A 16,020-nucleotide genomic window follows, 5' to 3' on the forward strand; every position below is an offset into this window, starting at 1 on the left:
CCTTAATATTACAGATATGCGAAAATCCACAGCATTGTATTTTTAGGTTGCTACCATCTTATTTTTGTCAGTGGCATCTATTACAAAGATTGTAGATTTAAAAATAGGATGGCTTAAAACATTCCAGGATAAAATTGCCTTTTTTCCAGAATGTTATATTATGTATATTGTTTATAATTTATATATTTTTTATTGCTTGCTGAGCTGATCCCTTTGATTTCAATTGTAGAAATCATGCATAGGATTTTTCTGTAGGATGGATGTACTTGCTACATTTTAATTGTCCCAGTTTACAGTGAAACAGTGAATTACAGACACTAAGATAGGGACCGACTAAAGCTGTCCTCTTTTTGGAGGTGATCTTATTTTCAAAATGTCATTGTATGTACCATAAAAAATGAATAGAATGTGGAATTCCTTACCTAGCATTCATTACAGCAGAGAAACTGCCATGGAACATTCATATCTAGAAGTACTGCGGCAAATTAACTGCCAAGGTTCTCAAAAAGCATACAACCTTTCAAATTTTGCTGAATATCTTAAGCCATTTTTGTTAATCACACTGGTATGAGAATTCTTGTTACTAGATGTCTTTAGAAATTCTTCACCCATTTTATAATCTAGATGTTTTGTAGCAAGAAGAAACCTTGTCAAGCCTACTCTTTCATAGACTTTAACAAACCCAATTCTTATTGTGAAAGATTTTGCGGAGGTAAATAGAGCTAAATGATAGAATTTTTGTTTGTCCATTGCATCACATGCCTTTTGCCTACCATGTGTTATGATTCCATTGGGATCTGTAAACCAATATAACCAAATTTACTGAATGACCCCCAAATTAAGAAATTAGCAACAAGGTTTCACTTTTTCTAACATTTACTTGTAATGTGCACCAGAATTGATGTAAATTAAACATGAATTAACAGGCGAACTATAAATTTCACATGCAATAGCAGATGCAACAAAGACTATCTCAGGTATTAGGCAGTCTGCCCTGCCTGTATGGTGCCAGTTTCAGTGTCTTTGTCCATCGAAGCAGAATTCTAGCCCCTTTCCTTCAAGGACTTAGCCGATTCTCCACAGGCAATGGCTTCCACCAAAAAGAGTGTGCAATGTCTGCCTGTGCAGTGTTCCCTACGTTGTGCATTTCTTTCTGAAATTTTCTCAACTCTCAGCCCTCGTTGGTCGTGGCAGCATGGATCTACTGGAACCCCTCTCTCCAGCTCTCCAGTGTGTGTCAGCCACACGGCTTCCATATTTTAATTTTCTTCCTGTGGATATTGCTTCAGGTCAAGAGTTGCCAGGCCACATGAACCAGTATTTCTTAGTTTCCAAAATTGCAATTGATCCCTTTACAAGCGATACAAACTCTTAAAACATTTTTACAAACAAATATAGATTCCCCAGACATTTTAAAGTAATTAAATTTTCCTTACTGTTACTGAATCCATCATGAATTTTCCCCAGCATATCAGACTATTATCACCCAACATCTCATTAACTCCAGCTCCCAACCTTGTATCTATCCAGATGTTTTAATGTGTTATGATAAAAAGCTCTATCTATGAGCCTAATGAATGTATCCACAACATATTGGATGGGAAAATAATTATTTCTAATAAAGTATTGCTGGAGATTTGTTAATTTTTGTATGTGTCTACTGCATTCATAATCCGAGTAAATAGGAGCATGACTAGCCTATTCTGTCCCTTGTTCCTGGTCTGCTGTTATCTTGAAACATGACCGATCAGTATCATACTAACCTCAGTGGTTCACGAAGGCAGCCAATTTTCCAGGGTAATTAGGGATGGGAAATATATGTTGACCTTGCCAGTGGCACCTATATCCATGAACAAATGGGGGAAAAAAACCTCTCAATTTATCTGCTTTTACATAGAAACTTAGACAACAGATACTGAAGGAGGCCATTTGATCTATGTGTCTGTGCCAGCAGAAAATTTGAGCCTAATCCCACTCCCTAGCTCGTGATCCGTAGCCCTGTGGATTACAGGACCTCAAGTGCATAACCAAGAGTTTTTAAATGTGGTAAGGGTTTCTATCTCTACCATTCTTTCAGGCACTGAGTTCTAGAACCCTACCACCCTCTAGGTGATATAATTCTCTTTAACTCCCCTTGGATCCTTCTGCTGACATTTAAGAAAATAGTTCATGACTCACAACAAAGATATATCCCAGTGAGGAAGGATTATAAGAAGTGGATAAACGAACCGTGGTTAACCAAGGAAGTTTAAGATTAGTATCAAATTGAAAGAAAAATCATATAATGTGGCAAAGATTAATGCCTAATAACAGAGGGTATAAGGGTCATGAGGACTCGAAACGTCAACTGTACTCTTCTCCGCCGATGCTGCCAGACCTGCTGAGTTTTTCCAGGTATTTCTGTTTCTGTTTTTGACCTGGTACTAAGTCCTGTGCAAGCACTGTTGCAGTCACAAAAGCACCTGCCAACCATTACCCTTTGCTTCCTGCCACTGGATCCAAATTGCCATTTGCACCTGGATCCCATGGGCATTTAGTTGTTTTGTATGTGCCTCTTAGTCATTACGACCTTAATTTTCTTTGTCTTAGGGGATTGGAGAGGAATTTTGAAGATTTTCCCCCCTGATTTGGTAACTGGGGTTTTGTTCATTTTTTCCCAGATCACCACATGATTGTTGGTGGGACACTGGTTATGTTGTGACTGTTTGGGGTAGGTGGGATGGACCAGCTCGTCGTTTCTTTTGTGTACTCTTTCATGTATTTGTAACTAGATATAGGTGATAAATGCAGTGTCACTGAGATCCTGTGAATAACATTTTTAAAAAAAAGTAATGTTTTAATAGGTCACTGCTATTCTGTGCCACATCTCTACAACCTGTTTATTGCGTTTGTTAGGGTTGCTGATAGAAGGAAACATTAGACCTGAATCCAAGGTGAAGTGTAAAATTCAAGAAGTTGGAGCAAAACTCCCACTCCATTCTGATTCTGCTTTTGTGAACCCCCTGAAGACCAAGTCTGGAAAGTTACCAATGCCAAACAAGGTGAAATTATGTAATTTTTATTGCATCTTGAATTCCACTGAAGATTAGTGAATATGCATGTAGGATTTAGGGAGGCACTTCTATAAAAAATAATTCTTGACGTTTTTGATGTGAAATAATTTTGTTGTAAAGGCTTCTATTTTTGGCAGTCAAATATGTTTTTTAATAAAGTTATTATATTCAGTGTTGTGAATTTGTTTCCCACAAGAGATTCACCCATTCATTATTGTGGTATACCTTGCAATAGATTATTTCTAAGACCCTCGCAGTAATTTTATGTTAAAGCAATTGACAATTGGCTGTTCTTTCATCTAAGATGAACTCCATAATCCTTTTCCGTATTTTGGACCAGCAGGCTATCCCCAGAGGACGTTGCTAGCACCATTGATGATCTAAATGTATATAAATGATCTGGATGTAGGAGGTGTAAGAGGTGTAATGTCAAAATTAGCAGATGCAAAACCAGGGAGTGTGGATAACAGAGGCTTGGAGCAATTTTAGGACATAAGCAGGTTATTAGGCTGGGGAAAGAGATGCCAGATAAAATTTAGTGCAGGGTATATGGGATCTTATATGTTGAGTAGAATATAAAAGTGAGAACAGTTCCTAATTTAGTAATTTCAGGAATTTCTGGTACTGCTTAGCCTAATCCTTTCCCTTGGATAATGTGGAAACACATCGCATACTTAGAAAACACCAGCTGCCACACCTTCTGGTCACTTCAGAAGTTTACACTTTGTGTTCAGTAAGGGAATGTACTGAATGTGAGTTAATTTAGCTGTGGTATCTTACACTGTCATTGACCTAGATGAGACCTTAAGTGTTACCAAGTCACCAATATTGAACCAAATTGTCAGTCATCTTTTGTACTATTTTTGAGTGGTATGTTTCATAGTCAAGTTGTTGATCAGTTGATGTATTTTCTCAACAGTCTTCAGGCAGGTCTTCTAGGATTCATGGCCAGGTTGAGAGAGGGTACCAAGTTTCTTCCAAAAGATTAAATGGCAGTGTCAACTTTACTCATTTGTACCACGCATACTTATGTTTTGACTCATCTGAGGCTTGATATCCTACAGCATGGATTTGGTTGTTGGATCAAAGTAAATCATGGAGAAATGGAGCTGTATCACTTGCACATTTCAAAGCTGACCATGTATCGGCAGATGATTTTACCAAGGGTGGTACATAGAAAAAGGGACCAAGGATGGATTACAATGGGGGGAGAAGTTGTGTTGGTTTTGTGGGACAATCTGGCATGGAACTCATAGGAGACAACATTCTCAACGACTTTATTGAGGAAAGGAAGGTTAAAGGAGGGGAGATGATGGGTATTCTTTTTAATTCATTCACAGGATGGGGGTGTCACTGGCTAGGTCAGCATTTGCTGCCCATCCATGACTGCCCTTGAGAAGGTGGTGGGAGCCACCTTCTTGAACTGCTTCAATCTTTGTGATATGGTGCACCCACAGTGCTATTAGGTACAGCTACAATAGTGGCATCTACCCAACTTTGTGAAAAATTGCCCAGGTATGTCTCGTACACAAAAAGCAGGACAAATCCAACCTGGCCAATTACCGCCCCATTAGTCTACTCTTGATCATCAGTAAAGTGATAGGGGTAATCATCAGTGCCATCAAGTGACACTTGCTTAGCAATAACCTGCTCACTGACACTCACTTTCGGTTCTGCCAGGGCCACTCTGCTCCTGACAGTACAGTCTTGGTTCAAACATGAACAAAAGAGCTGAACTCCAGAGGTGAGGTGAGAGTGACTGCCCTTGACATTAAGGCCACATTTGACTGAGCGTGGCATCAAGGAGCCCTAGCAAAAATAGTCAATGGGAATCGGCGGGGGGGAAAACATTCCACTGGTTGGAGTCATACTTAGCATAAAGGACGATGGTTGTGGTTATTGGAGGTCAGTCGTTGCTGCAGGATTCCTAGCCTCTGAACGGCGCTTGTAGCCACAGTAGTTATATGGCTTGCCTAGTTCAGTTTCTGGTCAATGGTAACCCCCAGGATGTTGATAGTGGGAGATTCAGTGATGGTAATGCTGTTGAACATCAAGGGGCGATGGTTAGATTCTCTCTTGTTGGAAATAGTCATTGTCTGGCACTTGTGTGATGCAAATGTTGCTTGCTACTTATCAACCCAAGCCTGAACATTGTTGAGTTCTTGCTGCATATGGATATGGACTGTTCAGTATCTGAGGAGTCACAAATGGTACTGAACATTGTGCAATCAGCAGATAACATCCCAACTTTTTACCTTATGATGGAGGGATGTTCATTGATGAAACAGCTGGAGATGCTTAGGCCTAGGAAACTACCCTGAGGAACTACCAAGAGATATCCTGGGACCGAGATGATTGACCTGTAACAACCACAAACATCTTCCTTTGTGCTAGGTATGACTCCAACCAGTGGAGAGTTTTCCCCTGAATACTGTTGATTTCGCTTTTGCTAGGGCCTTGATGTCACGCTTGGTCAAATGTTGCCTTGACCTCACCTCTTGAGTTCAGCTCTTTTGTCCATGTTTGGGCTAAAGCTGTAATGAGGTCAGGAGCTGCGTGGCCCTGGTGGAACCCAAACTGAGCGTCGGTGAGCTGTATTGTAGTAAACAGTATTGCTGTTTAAATACCACTTGGTAGCACTGTCGACGACACCTTCCATTACTTTGCTGATGATCGAACGTAGACTGATGGGCCAGCAATTGGCTGAGTTGGATTTGTCCTGCTTTTTGCGGACTGGACTTAACTGGGCAATTTTCCACATTGTCAGGTAGATACCAATGTTGTAGCTGTACTGGCACAGCTTGGCTAGGGACATGGCCAGTTCTGGAGCACAAGCCTTCAATACTGTGGCCAGAATATTGTTAGGGCCCCGTAGCATTTATAGTATCGAGTGCCTTCAGACGTCCCTAGATATCATGTGGAGTGATTCAAATTTGCTGAAAACTTGCATCTGTGATGCTGGGGACCTCTGGAGGAGGCCGAGATGGATCATCCACTCGACATTTCTGGCTGAAGATGGTTGCAATTTTTTAAAAATTCATTAACGGGATGTGGGTATCGCTGGCTGGACCAGCATTTATTGCCCATCCCCAGTTGCCCTTAAGAAGGTGGTGGTGAGCTGCCTTCTTGAACTGCTGCTGTCCCTGTGGTGTAGGTACATGGACAGTGCTGAAAGGAAGGGTGCGAGGTATGACTCCAACCAGTGGAGAGTTTCCCCCCTGATTTCCATTCACTGACTCCAGTTTTGCTTGGGCTCCTTGATGCCACATTCGGTCAAATGCAGCCTTGATGTCAGTCTCACCTCACCTCAGGAGTTCAGCTCTTTTCATGTTTAATGCAAGGCTGTAATGAGGTCAGGAGTTGAGTGGCCCTGGCAGAACCCAAACTGAGCGTCAGTGAGCAGGTTATTGCTAAGCAAATGCTGCTTGATAACACTGTTGATGTTTCCTCCTATTACTTTACTGATGACCGAGAGCAGACTGATGGGGCGGTAATTGGCCTGGTTGGATTTGTCCTGCTTTTTGTGTACAGCACATATCTGGGCAATTTCCCATATAGCCGGGTAGACGCCAGTGTTGTAGCTGTACTGGAACAGGTTGGCTAGGCTGCGACAAGCTCTGCAGCCCAAGTCTTCAGTACTACAGACGGAATATTGTCAGGGCCCTTAGCCTTTGCAGTATCCAGTGCCTTAAGCTGTTTCATGATATCACGTGGAGTGAATCGAATTGGCTGAATACTGGTATTTGTGATGCTGGGGACCTTTGGAGGAGGCCAAGATGGATCATCCACTCGACACACTTCTGGCTGAAGAATTTAGCTAATGCTTCAGCCTTATCTTTTGCACTGATCATTGAGGATGGGGATATTCGTGGAGCTTCCTCGCCCCCTTAGTTGTTTAATTGTCCACCAGCATTTGTGACTGGATGTGGTAGAGTGGTTGTGGGATTGCTTAGCTATGTCTATTGCATTTGCCTCTGCTGTTTGACAAGCAAATTGTCCTGAGTTGTAGCTTCAGCAGGTTGACACCTCATTTTTAGGTATGCCTGGTGCTGTTCCTAGCAAATTGTCCTGCACTCATTACTGAACCAGGGTTGGTCTCCTGGCTTGATGACAATGATAGAGTGAGGGATATGCCGGGCCATGAAGTTACAGATTGTGGTTGAATACAATTCTGCCACTGCTGATGGCCCACAGCACCTCATGGATTCCCAGGCACTCCTTGGCATATTCTTCTCTTTGCTGCTGTCATATTCCTTCAGGTCATCTACAGAGGGTGTCTACTTACACACCAGAACTGATGGAAAGCTGTTCAGCCTTGTTTGCCTGAGATCCAAGACACAGGCATGCAAAGTCCTTATCAGAGAGTTGCTCTATGCTGATGATTCCGCTCTAACACTCCATACTGAGGAATGCCTGCAGCAGCAAATGGACAGACCCTCTTGCTTGTATAGGTTTTGGTTTGACTATCAGCATCAGGAAGGCAAAAGTTGTGGCCGAGGATGTTGCCATATTGCCATCTATTAGCATTGACAGTGTGATGCCGAGTCTCCACAATCACCAGCAATCTGTTACTTGATGCAGAAATTAACCCACGCATCACAGAAGCTTCAGCTGGCATGTCTAAGCTGAGTAAGAGTGTGTGGGACAATAGCAGTCTGACTGAGAACACCAAACTGAGAGTCTACCAGGCCTATCTCCTCAGTGCACTCCTCTACAGTGGTGAGACCTAGACAACATATGCTAGGCAGGAGAAGAAGCTGAACATAGACATCTCTTGGCAGGGCAAGGCCACCAACTCAGGTCTTGGAGCATGCTAATTCCATCAGTATACACTCAATGTTAAGCCAATGAGTCTGCGCTGGCTTGACTACGTCCATTGGATGGATGTATACCCAAAGGCTTTCTGTATCTTGATATGGCCACTGGGTCATGACCTCCTGGACATCCATACCTCTGCTACAAGGACACCTGCAAGCGAGGTATGAAGATGGTGGGCATTGACGCTGGCCGTTGGGAAGATGGTTGTAGACCACTGTGATTTCTGGAGGCTGACTGGAAGGGTTTTGGAAGAGTTGAACAGAAATGTAAAGCTCAGCTGACTGGGAAGAGGGTGCAGAGAAAACAGGCCAGTGAATCCTGCAGCTTCTCAGCTCACTGTCTTCCACTGCAGCAAATGTGGCAGAAACTGTCATGCCTGAGCCATGCCAGACAATGCTTAACACAGAGTTGACCACCACGGCGCAAGCTATCGTCTTACACGATGGTACTCTGCCACGACAGTGTAATCTTAAAGATCTCCATTACATCAGCTGTTTAAGATCTTTGAAATTGTTGTCTCCTTCCAACTTTATGCCCTTTAGTCCCACAAAACAGTCTTGAAGGGGGAGAATAGAGGTGTCAAAGAAAAGGGAACTGTTGACAGTCTTAGCTAATATTGAATTATTAGAAGTAGAGCGGGGAGCTGATTATGGGAGCAAGAGAGATAGTCTTATGGAACAGATGAATTTGGAAAGGGTGAGGGGAAAGGTGAGAATGGAATTAGTGCTGGAAGATGTAACTAGTTTCTTGGGTTTTACCTTGAAACAGATTATGAAGGAAAAGAAAGGGACGAAGAGCGCATCTTTGAAGGATCTCTGCCCAGAGGACAAGAGGCGCATTGCTAATCTAATCAAGGAGCTTGCAAGGTGAGTTTTGTTTTTATTGTGAAGATACAAGTAGCCCTTTTAGTAGAATACTAAATAGAATTCTGTTCCACTCCATGGATACTGCTAGACCTGCTGAGTATTTCCAGCACTTTCTGTTTTTTATTTCATATTTTCAGCATCTGCAGTATATTGCCTTTATTATTGTTCTTCCCATTTCCAGTGTAGGCAGGTTGGAAAATGATTATATCCAATCACTTCCCCACCCTGAAACTTATTAAAGCAAAATATTGAAAGACAGGTGATTGTTGATCTGCTGAACCCTCCTTGGATGAAATCTTTTGTGGCCAAGTTGTACCTATGCTTTAGGGCAGTGTAAGCTAAGCCATTTCTTGCTGTTGTGTTTTTCTACTCCCTTTGTTTTCCAGAATCTTTTAATATTTGGTGGGTTCAGCATCTCCGATTACTCCCATAGATAGGCGAGTGCTTGAACCCACAGATTTTGTTCATTTTCCCAGATATCTAGATAAATATATTGTATGTTCAAGGAATGAACAGAGAACACAACTTTTTTTTGTAGCTGACTGGTTTCTGCAGCTGACTGGTTTCATCATGTGTTTGTGTGATCTATCTTGCCTTTGGAAGGTGGCAGAATAACACTACAGTAGACAGTGAGATAAGCTCTATGAACATATGAACGTTTGAAAATGACAGACAGGAAAAGACCCATTTAGCCCCCCTCATAAAGTTGTGATTCCCTATGCAATATGATACAGATACTTCTTATTACCTTGGAGCCATGCAGTCTCCTGGGACTGAAAAATGAGAAAAAAACTCAGGCCAATTAGAGGAAAAAAATCTGCAAAATTCCTTCTTGACCCATGTAGGCAAGCAAAACTAGTCCAGTAGATCATATTGATCCCAATTTATATTACAGCGTAACTACAATATATCTTGTGCAAGGTGATCTTTGCTCCAGCTTTCACTTGAAACAATACAACAAGTTTAGCATTCAGTGCACCAGCTGGCAACTTATTCCAAGGGACCACTATAATCTGGAAGAAAAACTGCCGTACTTCCAAACTAATTCTGCCCTTGCGTAACTTAAAAACACCAAACCCTGGCCTTTCCTAGCCTATCCAATTGAAGTAACTGGTCCAAATAATCCAGTCCCTTTGTTATGTTATAACCCTTAGCCAAATCACCCGAGTCTATGCTAAAGTATAGCGACTCCCCTTTGAACCTACATGTAACCTAAGATTCTTTTCAAACCCTGAATGAATCCCGTGGTCCTCTCCTGCACCCTTTCCAAAGATTCAATATCTCCAGCCGTGTGAAGAGACCAACACTGAACACAGTATTCTGGGGCCTCAGCGAGGTCTTTATGAGGACAAAATAATATGCTTTGTTTTGTTGTGAACTGCCCTATCAATTGCTTCTTTTTTGCTTTAGCTATAACCCTATGCGATTGGCTAATATTCTTTAGTGAGTGATGCATTGTGACATCCACATCCCTCTCTCTCATCATGGGTTTGAATTTTGTTCCTTGTAGAAATTTTTTAATATGAGCTCAAGTGCATAACACTACTTTCCTGAATTAAATATCATTATCAATCATAGACCCATTTCTCCCAACATACTGACCTCTACTTGCAGTAGTTGTGTAACTTCTACAGTCCTAACACGCTCATACCTTGGTGTAATCCAGAAATTTGCAGATCAATCTCTCAATTGTGCATCAAGGTCATTAATGAAAATAGTAAATACCATGAGCCCTAACAACAATCCCTGTGGGACACCGATATCAATGCAGATTCAAACCCATTGACAACAACCTTTTATCTATGACCATTTGGCCAATTCTCAAGTCATACCTGCAGATTACCAGTAATTCCACCAAGCCTCACGTGAGGTACCATATCAAAAGCTTTCTGGAAGTCCAGGCAGACAATATCTTTTAACTTTTGGACTCTATCTTTCAACATTGGATTTAGTTCTGTTCACTGTAAGACATCTAACCAGATTCGTAAGACACAACCTTATTTTCCTGAGGCTGTATTGGTGCCTTATCTTACAGTGCTGACTTTGTCTGGACTGGAGTGCTGCTTTGGGCTGCAGTAGAGTGCTTAAGTTGGAGTTTGGTGACTGAGGGAATTTAAGGGTTAATTTCTATCTAAAGTCTAGTCTTTAATTTAGTAATTAACAAAAAGTTGCTGTTTGGGTTGGTAGAAGGTGAGTTTTAGGCCACCTTTTAAAACAGGTTTATACAGGCTCTGCTTGCAGCTACAACTAGCTAATTTGATAACTGGCTTAAACAGGTTTTCAGAGGCTAGATTCAGAGAGTATAAAAACAGGCCATCTTACAGTGCTGACTTTGCCTGCACTGGAGTGCTGCTTTGGGCTGCAGTAGAGTGCTTAAGTTGGAGTTTGGTGACTGAGGGAGTTCGGTGAGGAGGGAATGAGAGTATCGTGAGTATGGTCAGGTAAGTATTTACTATTATCACTTATAGTTTTTAAAGGTCTTATTTTGTGGTTCATCGTTTGTAATGGCTATATTCTGTAACAATGAGGAGCAGGGAAGAAGGGCCCTAGAGTAATTGATATTATTTAATATTAAGTATCTTGCAAAAGCTTTAATTTAATTTAAAGGGATAAGTCATGGCAGGAGAGCTCAAAGCTGTGGTGTGCTCCTCCTGCTCTATGTAGGAAGCCGGGAACATTTCCAGTGCCCGGAGCCAGCATGTGTGCAGGAAGTGTCTCTGGCTGCAACTCCTGGAAGCCTGGGTTTCGGAGCTGAAGCGGCGGCTGGGGACACTGGAGCCTCTGTGAGGTGGAGAGTATTGTGGATAGCATGCATAGAGAGGTGGTCACACCACAGGCTAAGCCCACAGGAAGGGAATGGGTGACCACCAGGCAGAGCAAGAGGATGAGGGAGGCAGGCAGTGCAGGAATCTCCTGTGGCTACTCCCCTGCAAAACAGATGTACTGCTTTGGATACTGCTGAGGGGAATGGCCTCTCAGGGGAAAGCAGAATCAGCCAAATTCGTTGCGCCACGGTTGGCTCTGCTGCACAGGGGAGGAGTAAAAAGTGTGGGAATGCAATAGTTATAGGGGTTTCAATCTTAAGGGGAATAGATAGGCGTTTCTGTGGCTGCAAACGAGACTCCAAGATGGCATGTTGCCTCCCTGGTGTTAGGGTCAAGGATATCTCAAAAGTGCCTACAGGACGTTCTGAAGGGGGAGGGTGAACAGCCAGTGGTCGTGGTACATGATGGTACAAACGACATATGTTTTAAAAAAAAAAGGATGAGGTCTGAAAAGCAGAATATAGGGAGTTAGGAAGTAAGTTGAAAAGTAGGACCTCAAAGCTAGTGATTTCAGGATTACTACCAGTGCCACGTGCCAGTCAGAGTAGAAATAGCAAGATATATCAGATGAATACGTGGCTGAAGAGATGGTGTGAGCGGGAGGGTTTCAGATTCTTGGGAAATTGGGACTGGTTCTCGGGGAGGTGGGACCAGTACAAACAGGACGGGTTACACCTGGGCAGGACCAGGACTGATGTCCTAGGGGGAATATTTGCTAGAGAGGTTGGGGAGGGTTGAAACTAAAATGGCAAGGGGGTGGGAACCTATGCAAGGAGTCAGGAGGTGGAATCAAGGACAAGAACAAAAAACAAAGGGGAATAAGAAAAGTGATAGGCAGAGAAATCAAGGGCCTCAGTGAAAAATAATGGGAACGGGACAAGTAATCTTAAAAAGACAAGCCTTAAGGCTTTGTGCCTTAACGCGAGGAGCATTCGCAATAAAGTGGATGAATTAATCGCGCAAATAGATGTAAACAAGTACGATATAGTCGGGATTATGGAGACATGGCTGCAGGGTGACCAGGGATGGGAACTAAACATCCAGGGGTATTCAGTATTTAGGAAGGACAGATAAAAAGGAAAAGGCGGTGGAGTTGCATTGCTGGTTAAAGAGGAAATTAACACAGTAGTGAGGAAAGATATTAGCTCCGATGATGTAGAATCTGTATGGGTAGAGCTGAGAAACACGAAGGGGCAAAAAACATTAGTGGGGGTTGTAAATAGACCCCCAAACTGTAGTGGTGATGTTGGGAATGGCACTAAACAGGATATTAGAGACACATGCAATAAAGGAACAACTGTAATTATGGGTGACTTTAATCTGCACATAGATTGGGCAAATCAAATAAGCAACAATACCGTAGAGGAGGAATTCCTGGAGTGTATGCGGGATGGTTTTCTGGACCAATATGTTGAGGAACCAGCTAGAGGACAGGCCATCCTCGACTGGGTATTGTGTAATGAGAAAGGAATAATTGGCAGTGTAGTTGTGCGAGGCCCCTTGGGGATGAGTGACCATAATATGATAGATTTCTTCATCAAGGTGGAGAGTGACGTAAACAAAAATAGAAATACCTGGAAAAACTCAGCAGGTCTGGCAGCATCGGCGGAGAAGAGCAAAGTTGACGTTTCGAGTCCTCATGACCCTTCAACAGAACTAAGTAGAAATGGGAAAGGGGTGAAATATAAGCTGGTTTAAGGTGGGGGGGAAGAAGTGGGGATGGGTTGTTGGGACAAGCAAGCAGTGATAGGAAGAGATAACCAAAAGATATCACGGACAAAAGAACAAAGAGGTGTTGAAGGTGGTGATATTATCTAAAAGAATGCTAATTAATGGTGGAGAGCAGGACAAGCAAGGTAGCTCTAGTGGGGGTGGGGTGAAATAACCGATGGGTGGAATACATTTAAAAATAATGGAAATAGGTGGGAAAAGAAAAATATAAATTATTGGAAAAAACAAAATGGAGGGGGAAGAAATGGATAAGGGGTGGGGATGAAGGAGGGAGTTTAAGATCTAAAGTTGTTGAACTCAATATTCAGTCCGGAAGGCTGTAAAGTGCCTAGTCGGAAGATGAGGTGCTGTTCCTCCAGTTTGCGTTGAGCTTCACTGGAACAATGCAGCAAGCCAAGGACAGACATGTGGGCAAGAGAGCAGGGTGGAGTGTTAAAATGGCAAGCGACAGGGAGGTGTGGGTAATGCTTGCGGACAGACCGAAGGTGTTCTGCAAAGCGGTCACCCAGTCTGCGTTTGGTCTCTCCAATGTAGAGGAAACTGCATTGGGAGCAATGAATGACTAAGTTGGGGGAAATGCAAGTGAAATGCTGCTTCACTTGAAAGGAGTGTTTGGGCCCTTGGATGGTGAGGAGAGAGGAAGTGAAGGGGCAGGTGTTGCATATTTTGCGTTTGCATGGGGAGGTGCCGTAGGTGGGGGTTGAGGAGTTGGGGGTGATGGAGGAGTGGACCAGGGTGTCACGGAGAGGGTGGGGGTGGTGAAGGGAAGATGTGTTTGGTGGTGGCATCATGCTGGAGTTGGCGGAAATGGCGGAGGATGATCCTTTGAATGCGGAGGCTGGTGGGGTGATAAGTGAGGACAAGGGGGACCCTATCATGTTTCTGGGAGGGAGGAGAAGGCGTGAGGGTGGATGCGCGGGAGATGGGCCGGACACGGTTGAGGGCCCTGTCAACTACCGTGGGCAGAAAACCTCGGTTAAGGAAGAAGGAGGACATGTTAGAGGAACTGTTTTTGAAAGTGGCATCATCCGAACAGATGCAACGGAGGCGAAGGAACTGAGAGAATGGGATGGAGTCCTTACAGGAAGCGGGGTGTGAGGAGCTGTAGTCGAGGTAGCTGTGGGAGTCGGTAGGCTTGTAATGGATATTGGTGGACAGTCTATCACCAGAAATTGAGACAGAGAGGTCAAGGAAGGGAACTGTCAGAGATGGACCATGTGAAAATGATGGATGGGTGGAGATTGGAAGCAAAATTAATAAATTTTTCCAGGTCCCGACGAGAGTATGAAGCAGCACCGAAGTAATCATCGATGTACCGGAGAAAGAGTTGTGGGAGGGGGCCGGAACAAGGACTGGAACAAGGAATGTTCCACATACCTCATAAAGAGACAGGCATAGCTGGGGTCCATGCGGGTACCCATAGCCACACCTTTTATTTGGAGGAGGTGAGAGGAGCTAAAGGAGAAATTGTTCAGTGTGAGAACAAGTTCAGCCAGACGGAGGAGAGTAGTGGTGGATGGGGATTGTTCGGGCCTCTGTTCGAGGAAGAAGCAGAGAGCCCTCCGACCATCCCGGTGGGGGATGGAGGTGTAGAGGGATTGGACGTCCATGGTGAAGAGTAAGCGGTTGGGGCCAGGGAACTGGAAATTGTTGATGTGATGTAAGGTGTCAGAGGAATCACGGATGTAGGTGGGAAGGGACTGGACAAGGGAGAGAGAAGGGAGTCAAGATAGCGAGAAATGAGTTCCGTGGGGCAGGAACAGGCTGACACAATCGGTCTGCCGGGACAGTCCTGTTTGTGGATTTTGGGTAGGAGGTAGAAGCGGGCTGTCTGAGGTTGGGCGACTATCAGGTTGGAAGCTGTGGGAGGAAGATCTCCAGAGGAGATGAGGTCAGTGACAGTCCTGGAAACAATGGCTTGATGTTCAGTGATGGGGTCATGGTCCAGGGAGAGGTAGGAGGAAGTGTCTGCGAGTTGACGCTCAGCTGTTTTTATCAATGGAGAGTGATGTAGTTGACTCTGAGACTTGGGTCCTGAATCTTAATAAAGGAAACTACGATGGTTTGAGGCGCGAGTTGGCTATGATGGATTGGGAAACGTTACTTAAAGGGATGATGGTGGATAGGTAATGGCAAACATTCAAAGAGCGCATGGGTAAACTGGAGCAATTGTTTATTCCTTTCTGGTGCAAAAGTGAAACAGGAAAGGTGACTAAACCTTGGCTTACAGGTTGTCACCATTTTGAACAATTGGTGTTGTGGTGCTACTCAATAAACATCAGGAGACTCTGGTACAGGCTTCGATCATTTATTCAAGCATACGTAGGGAGAATACGTCTTAAGCAGTCTAAGACAGTACTCTTCAGCTTACAGTGCAATCACCCTTTTATACACAGTTAGTCATGTACACAACCATTACTCAATTCTAATCTTGTCAATTTAAAATCACATGCTAAACCGATGTCTTCGGCTTTGGTTACTTACTTCCCGTGAGTACATATACCAGGCATTGTTCTCATTCACACAAGGCCTCCCATATCTTGCTGATTGTGCAGTCTGGGGCTGCACCTGGACTCAACACCCCCACCCAAATCCTCTGCCCTAGCAGCTTGTTTGTCTCATTCATTATCCTGTCTAGAGTACATCTGCTAATCTTTCAGTTCTGCTCTTTTCTGCTTGAAGTTTATTTTTACTAAAAGACACTTCTAACCCTTTTAGCCCTTGGCC

The 16,020-nt window shown here is 43.5% G+C and overlaps 1 protein-coding gene across 5 annotated transcripts in view; it reads left to right on the top strand.

Moving 5' to 3' along the window:
- The window catches only part of kiaa1328 (KIAA1328 ortholog), a 275,580-nt gene that overhangs the window by 8,849 nt on the left and 250,711 nt on the right, over positions 1-16,020 (top strand). For 4 of the 5 annotated variants that reach the window (XM_078551400.1, XM_078551422.1, XM_078551406.1 and 1 more), the window contains 2 exons: positions 2,896-3,041; positions 8,640-8,737. In XM_078551400.1, coding sequence (XP_078407526.1) covers positions 2,896-3,041; positions 8,640-8,737 — 244 coding nt within the window. Of the gene's footprint in view, positions 1-2,660; positions 2,711-2,895; positions 3,042-8,639; positions 8,738-16,020 lie in introns of all 5 variants that reach the window. The other variant, XM_078551413.1, reaches the window with a different exon arrangement.

Source organism: Cetorhinus maximus, chromosome 1, assembly GCF_964194155.1.
Source record: "Cetorhinus maximus chromosome 1, sCetMax3.hap1.1, whole genome shotgun sequence".
Taxonomy (NCBI): Eukaryota; Metazoa; Chordata; class Chondrichthyes; order Lamniformes; family Cetorhinidae; genus Cetorhinus; species Cetorhinus maximus.